Below are 7,960 nucleotides of genomic sequence, written 5' to 3'. Positions count from 1 at the left end.
GACCTATTACGGACACAGGCAATGAGGCAGTGATCGCTGAGATCCTGATTGAAAACAGCAGAGGTGTATTTAGAGGGCAAGTTGGTCAGGATGGTATCTAAGAGGGTGCCCATGGTTACAGATTTATGGTTGTACCTGGTAGGTCCCACCAATATCAGATACTTGTGGAATCCATGCCAAGGTGCATTAAAGCTGTTCTGGCTTGTGGTGGCCCAACACCCTATTAACACACTATATAATTCTGGTTCCTGTATTTTGGCTGTTACCTGTACATCCATAAAATACTTCTGGAAAAAACACTAACAAATAAAAAGGTGTAGTCTAAAAACAATGGATTAACAACAGGTGAATACAGATGGTAAGAACACAAAGAGAATAAGATTTACTGAAATTGTTTGATTTATTTATTATAATATAGTGAATAACGGGTTTGGCAGTGATTTAAGTCTTAGCATCCACAACCATCACTACAAACCATACTTCTAGCTCCATACAAACCTGGTTCAACTATTTTCATTACGTCATTGAAAACACATCTACATTTTTCAGAATTTTCCTTTGTTGGTATGAGGATCCATATTTAGAAAAGTAAAAAAACAACAGTTAAACGTGACAAACTTCAGTCAGTGTTTCAACTGTAAGAGATAAGGAGTGTCTATGTGATTACTACTGTAAATCTAGTCACTAATTATTATCTGGCCGTGTATATTATTGCATACTTACAATAAACTGTACAAATATTTCCATATTAAAAGGAGGAAAATGACGTTTTAGCTAAATCTCCTTTAAAAAAAGAGCAGGCTTGCATACTCTGCGGCAGCATTTCATGATTTGAGGTGAAAGGCGGGGGAGAATCCACTGGATAGATGGAGGTCGACTTTTACTTTTGCAAACCAGGGTCACTGTCATCCCACTCGTAGCCGATTGGCTGCAGTTGCTGGACGATGTAACTGGCCATGTTGTGGGTTCCTGCAGCAACCACTCTTCAGGACATGAGGTCGAGAGGACCCCTGGAACATAAACACACATTTGATGTAACTCCCACATCCATCAAAACACACTCATATAACCACATATTCTATATTCTATTAAGAAACCATAAAGAAACACATTAACCAGTCCTAAACCTCACCACCAAAAGCCTTCCCACTAACAAAACAAATCTAAATCAACTATTTCAATCACATTACCATTCAGGCACCACTGCGGCCCTCTACTAGACTTTTGGAACTGGTTGAAAGGTTGAATAGAGTCTTCTCCTACATTTCAGGGAAGGAGTTGATAGCTGAGCTTCTGGACTGCCAGAGACTGAACGGCAGCTGACCACATGATCCCGACCTCACGCCCAGTCCCTCCGTCTCTCAACAGTGGTCCTTTTGTGCAACACCCCAGGCCTGGGGAAGAAGAGATAAACACAGGCGGCCAGCCACTTCTTCAGACGGATATCAAGCTCAGCCTCACAAAGGCTTCGGAAGGGCACAGTCCATACATCATCACTCAAGAGATAGCAACTATACTATGAAATACCATAAATTGTACATTCTCTTTTTAAAAGTTACCTTGTCTATCACAATAGTGAAAGCCAATAAGAACTGATTTAATAATATCCTATGGACTTTTCCATAATAACAGCATGCGTTCTTTGCATTCTGTGGGACCTGATTAGTTATTTGCTCAAGTGAAAGCTCTAGCTAATATACCCATCTCATCGCTGCCTCCTCCAGGACAACCATTCAGATGAGAGCTCAGTTTGAGACCAGAATACAGGGGGACATACAGTACAAATTATAAGCCTGATGGAAATAAACATTAACTGTTTGTAAAACCAATCCCTATCACCCATCACTGACAGGGAGTCAAATAATCTATTGTATTCTATTCTAGAACTCCCACCTGTGGTGTCTCTGACAACTCCCCCAGCCTCTCGGATGTCCCAGCAGTGCAGCCCATACTGGTAGTAGGCCTCAGCCGCCTCCGTGGCTATCAGACACAGGGCCAGGGTTGAGGTGCCGATTATCCTCACCCTGGAACACAAGGAGTAGCCTAGAGCCGTGTGTATCAAGCGTCGTCTCAGAGTAAGTGCTGATCTAGGGTCAGGTACCCCCTGTCCATGTAATGGTATTTATTGTGATCCAAAAAGGCAAAACTGATACTAAACCAGCACTCCCACTCCGAGATAATTGAGATATAAGGCCCCTGGTCCCAGATCTGTTTGTGCTCTGAAGTCATGTTTGGCATGACAATGGTCACATATGCATTGAAGAGAAAGCCCAAGCAGACCTGGGACCAGGCTATTCAAGGAGAGTCTAGGGCCAAAATACATCACTGTATTGCCGTTGGATCGTAAAGGTACAGGATAGAACCTGATATGAGGGCCATTAGACCGGGGTCATGTTCATTAGGTAACACAACAGAAAAACATTACTCTAACATTTTGCAACCCTGTTTTAGCCTGTTTTCTTCCATTTGGTGCCTAATGAACATGACCCAGAATGACCACAAAACATTGGAGAATAAACAGTCAGCGAGTACCCATGAGCTGGTGCACTCAGTAACTTCATGATGTTCCCTGAGAAGATGTTCAGTGTTGCTGGGTCCCGCTTGACTCTGAAATCAGTCAAAATGAGACATCTATCAGTCGTTGGGAATAGAAAAACAGCTTCAGGTTAGGATAATGGATACAGAACATTTTAGTAAACCAATAAGAAAATATATCAAATCGATAAATTAAATCAATCAAGCTAACATTTGATAATGCTGCATGGTAAAATGTTTGAGTTGCTACCCTGGTTAGTTTAACACGTGGGTAGGTGAGCCTGGTCCTGGGGTTCCTGTATTTCATTTAACCAACCTGGAAGGCCAGCTGTGTTCAATTGAGGCAATCACTGATCAATTAGCTCAGTTGGTCAGGTGTGGTGCCTAGTTGGAACAAAATCCTGCAATACCTGCGGCTCTCCAGTAACAGGCTTGCCAACCCCTGGTTTAACATATGGCTCTCCAATAACAGGCTTGCCAACCCCTGGTTTAACATATGGCACTCCAATAACAGGCTTGCCAACCCCTGGTTTAACATATGGCACTCCAATAACAGGCTTGCCAACCCCTGGTTTAACTTATGGCATTCCAGTAACAGGCTTGCCAACCCCTGGTTTAACATATGGCTCTCCAGTAACAGGCTTGCCAACCCCTGGTTTAACATATGGCACTCCAATAACAGGCTTGCCAACCCCTGGTTTAACATATGGCACTCCAATAACAGGCTTGCCAACCCCTGGTTTAACATATGGCTCTCCAGTAACAGGCTTGCCAACCCCTGGTTTAACATATGGCACTCCAATAACAGGCTTGCCAACCCCTGGTTTAACATATGGCACTCCAATAACAGGCTTGCCAACCTCTGGTTTAACATATGGCACTCCAATAACAGGCTTGCCAACCCCTGGTTTAACATATGGCACTCCAATAACAGGCTTGCCAACCCCTGGTTTAACATATGGCACTCCAATAACAGGCTTGCCAACCCCTGGTTTAACATATGGCACTCCAATAACAGGCTTGCCAACCCCTGGTTTAACATATGGCACTCCAATAACAGGCTTGCCAACCCCTGGTTTAACATATGGCACTCCAATAACAGGCTTGCCAACCCCTGGTTTAACATATGGCACTCCAATAACAGGCTTGCCAACCCCTGGTTTAACATATGGCACTCCAATAACAGGCTTGCCAACCCCTGGTTTAACATATGGCTCTCCAGTAACAGGCTTGCCAGCCCCTGGTTTAACATATGGCACTCCAATAACAGGCTTGCCAACCCCTGGTTTAACATATGGCACTCCAATAACAGGCTTGCCAACCCCTGGTTTAACATATGGCACTCCAATAACAGGCTTGCCAACCCCTGGTTTAACATATGGCACTCCAGTAACAGGCTTGCCAACCCCTGGTTTAACATATGGCACTCCAATAACAGGCTTGCCAACCCCTGGTTTAACATATGGCACTCCAATAACAGGCTTGCCAACCCCTGGTTTAACATATGGCTCTCCAGTAACAGGCTTGCCAACCCCTGGTTTAACATATGGCACTCCAATAACAGGCTTGCCAACCCCTGGTTTAACATATGGCACTCCAATAACAGGCTTGCCAACCTCTGGTTTAACATATGGCACTCCAATAACAGGCTTGCCAACCCCTGGTTTAACATATGGCACTCCAATAACAGGCTTGCCAACCCCTGGTTTAACATATGGCACTCCAATAACAGGCTTGCCAACCCCTGGTTTAACATATGGCACTCCAATAACAGGCTTGCCAACCCCTGGTTTAACATATGGCACTCCAATAACAGGCTTGCCAACCCCTGGTTTAACATATGGCACTCCAATAACAGGCTTGCCAACCCCTGGTTTAACATATGGCACTCCAATAACAGGCTTGCCAACCCCTGGTTTAACATATGGCACTCCAATAACAGGCTTGCCAACCCCTGGTTTAACATATGGCACTCCAATAACAGGCTTGCCAACCCCTGGTTTAACATATGGCACTCCAATAACAGGCTTGCCAACCCCTGGTTTAACATATGGCACTCCAATAACAGGCTTGCCAACCCCTGGTTTAACATATGGCACTCCAATAACAGGCGTGCCAACCCCTGGTTTAACATATGGCACTCCAATAACAGGCTTGCCAACCCCTGGTTTAACATATGGCTCTCCAGTAACAGGCTTGCCAGCCCCTGGTTTAACATATGGCACTCCAATAACAGGCTTGCCAACCCCTGGTTTAACATATGGCACTCCAATAACAGGCTTGCCAACCCCTGGTTTAACATATGGCACTCCAATAACAGGCTTGCCAACCCCTGGTTTAACATATGGCACTCCAGTAACAGGCTTGCCAACCCCTGGTTTAACATATGGCACTCCAATAACAGGCTTGCCAACCCCTGGTTTAACATATGGCACTCCAATAACAGGCTTGCCAACCCCTGGTTTAACATATGGCTACTCCAGTAACAGGCTTGCCAACCCCTGGTTTAACATATGGCACTCCAATAACAGGCTTGCCAACCCCTGGTTTAACATATGGCACTCCAATAACAGGCTTGCCAACCCCTGGTTTAACATATGGCACTCCAATAACAGGCTTGCCAACCCCTGGTTTAACATATGGCACTCCAATAACAGGCTTGCCAACCCCTGGTTTAACATATGGCACTCCAATAACAGGCTTGCCAACCCCTGGTTTAACATATGGCACTCCAATAACAGGCTTGCCAACCCCTGGTTTAACATATGGCACTCCAATAACAGGCTTGCCAACCCCTGGTTTAACATATGGCACTCCAATAACAGGCTTGCCAACCCCTGGTTTAACATATGGCACTCCAATAACAGGCTTGCCAACCCCTGGTTTAACATATGGCACTCCAATAACAGGCTTGCCAACCCCTGGTTTAACATATGGCACTCCAATAACAGGCTTGCCAACCCCTGGTTTAACATATGGCACTCCAATAACAGGCTTGCCAACCCCTGGTTTAACATATGGCACTCCAATAACAGGCTTGCCAACCCCTGGTTTAACATATGGCACTCCAATAACAGGCTTGCCAACCCCTGGTTTAACATATGGCACTCCAATAACAGGCTTGCCAACCCCTGGTTTAACATATGGCACTCCAATAACAGGCTTGCCAACCCCTGGTTTAACATATGGCACTCCAATAACAGGCTTGCCAACCCCTGGTTTAACATATGGCACTCCAATAACAGGCTTGCCAACCCCTGGTTTAACATATGGCACTCCAATAACAGGCTTGCCAACCCCTGGTTTAACATATGGCACTCCAATAACAGGCTTGCCAACCCCTGGTTTAACATATGGCACTCCAATAACAGGCTTGCCAACCCCTGGTTTAACATATGGCACTCCAATAACAGGCTTGCCAACCCCTGGTTTAACATATGGCACTCCAATAACAGGCTTGCCAACCCCTGGTTTAACATATGGCACTCCAATAACAGGCTTGCCAACCCCTGGTTTAACATATGGCACTCCAATAACAGGCTTGCCAACCCCTGGTTTAACATATGGCACTCCAATAACAGGCTTGCCAACCCCTGGTTTAACATATGGCACTCCAATAACAGGCTTGCCAACCCCTGGTTTAACATATGGCACTCCAATAACAGGCTTGCCAACCCCTGGTTTAACATATGGCATCTCCAAGTAACAGGCTTGCCAACCCCTGGTTTAACATATGGCACTCCAATAACAGGCTTGCCAACCCCTGGTTTAACATATGGCACTCCAATAACAGGCTTGCCAACCCCTGGTTTAACATATGGCACTCCAATAACAGGCTTGCCAACCCCTGGTTTAACATATGGCACTCCAATAACAGGCTTGCCAACCCCTGGTTTAACATATGGCACTCCAATAACAGGCTTGCCAACCCCTGGTTTAACATATGGCACTCCAATAACAGGCTTGCCAACCCCTGGTTTAACATATGGCTCTCCAGTAACAGGCTTGCCAACCCCTGGTTTAACATATGGCACTCCAATAACAGGCTTGCCAACCCCTGGTTTAACATATGGCACTCCAATAACAGGCTTGCCAACCCCTGGTTTAACATATGGCACTCCAATAACAGGCTTGCCAACCTCTGGTTTAACATATGGCACTCCAATAACAGGCTTGCCAACCCCTGGTTTAACATATGGCTCTCCAGTAACAGGCTTGCCAACCCCTGGTTTAACATATGGCACTCCAATAACAGGCTTGCCAACCCCTGGTTTAACATATGGCACTCCAATAACAGGCTTGCCAACCCCTGGTTTAACATATGGCTCTCCAGTAACAGGCTTGCCAACCCCTGGTTTAACATATGGCTCTCCAGTAACAGGCTTGCCAACCCCTGGTTTAACATATGGCACTCCAGTAACAGGCTTGCCAACCCCTGGTTTAACATATGGCACTCCAATAACAGGCTTGCCAACCCCTGGTTTAACATATGGCACTCCAATAACAGGCTTGCCAACCCCTGGTTTAACATATGGCTCTCCAGTAACAGGCTTGCCAACCCCTGGTTTAACATATGGCACTACAATCCACTATGAAAATGTGGGTGCATCACACAAAGCGGTAAGAAGTTAACTTACCTTTTTCCTTTGAAACGTTGATCCTTACACCAGTGCAAAATGCCCCTTTGGCCTTTTCTTGCTGTGTATAACATTCCATCGAAGCAATGGTAGATCAGTCCAAACTCAAACTACATTAGAATACAAATGAATAGCCTTTTAATAATAATATTTTTTTACTTGGTAAATTCTGTTCACCCATACTTCTCATGCTTACCTCTTTCTTCACAGCGAAACCGACGCTAACTGCAACCATGGAGAAACTGAGAACATCAAGTACATCATCAATAGCCTAAATATTTGGTTATACTATTCTATCAATGAGAGAGTATAACTACTTGCTTTATTAGATGTGTTGTAGTATCATCTGTATTTACTATGTGTTGTACTATCATCTGTATTTACTATGTGTTGTAGTATCATCTGTATTTACTATGTGTTGTAGTATCATCTGTATTTACTATGTGTTGTAGTATCATCTGTATTTACTATGTGTTGTAGTATCATCTGTATTTACTATGTGTTGTAGTATCATCTGTATTTACTATGTGTTGTAGTATCATCTGTATTTACTATGTGTTGTAGTATCATCTGTATTTACTATGTGTTGTAGTATCATCTGTATTTACTATGTGTTGTAGTATCATCTGTATTTACTATGTGTTGTAGTATCATCTGTATTTACTATGTGTTGTAGTATCATCTGTATTTACTATGTGTTGTAGTATCATCTGTATTTACTATGTGTTGTAGTATCATCTGTATTTACTATGTGTTGTAGTATCATCTGTATTTACTATGTGTTGTAG

At 44.1% G+C, this 7,960-nt stretch overlaps 1 protein-coding gene across 1 annotated transcript in view; it reads right to left on the bottom strand.

Annotated features, from left to right (window-relative positions):
• Positions 1–381: 381 nt before the first annotated feature.
• The window catches only part of LOC139582315 (inositol monophosphatase 2-like), a 19,924-nt gene continuing 12,345 nt past the window's right edge, over positions 382–7,960 (bottom strand). The window contains exons 5-10 of the mRNA XM_071412310.1: positions 7,369–7,414; positions 7,173–7,282; positions 2,533–2,607; positions 1,894–2,024; positions 1,264–1,394; positions 382–1,010 (exon numbers count right to left, since the gene is read on the bottom strand). Coding sequence (XP_071268411.1) covers positions 1,267–1,394; positions 1,894–2,024; positions 2,533–2,607; positions 7,173–7,282; positions 7,369–7,414 — 490 coding nt within the window. The 3' untranslated portion in view covers positions 382–1,010; positions 1,264–1,266. The remainder of the gene's footprint in view (positions 1,011–1,263; positions 1,395–1,893; positions 2,025–2,532; positions 2,608–7,172; positions 7,283–7,368; positions 7,415–7,960) is intronic.

This window comes from Salvelinus alpinus, chromosome 8 (genome assembly GCF_045679555.1).
Source record: "Salvelinus alpinus chromosome 8, SLU_Salpinus.1, whole genome shotgun sequence".
Taxonomy (NCBI): Eukaryota; Metazoa; Chordata; class Actinopteri; order Salmoniformes; family Salmonidae; genus Salvelinus; species Salvelinus alpinus.
The sequence above is the reverse complement of the archived record's forward strand: the minus strand, read 5'-3'. Positions and strand labels throughout refer to the sequence as shown.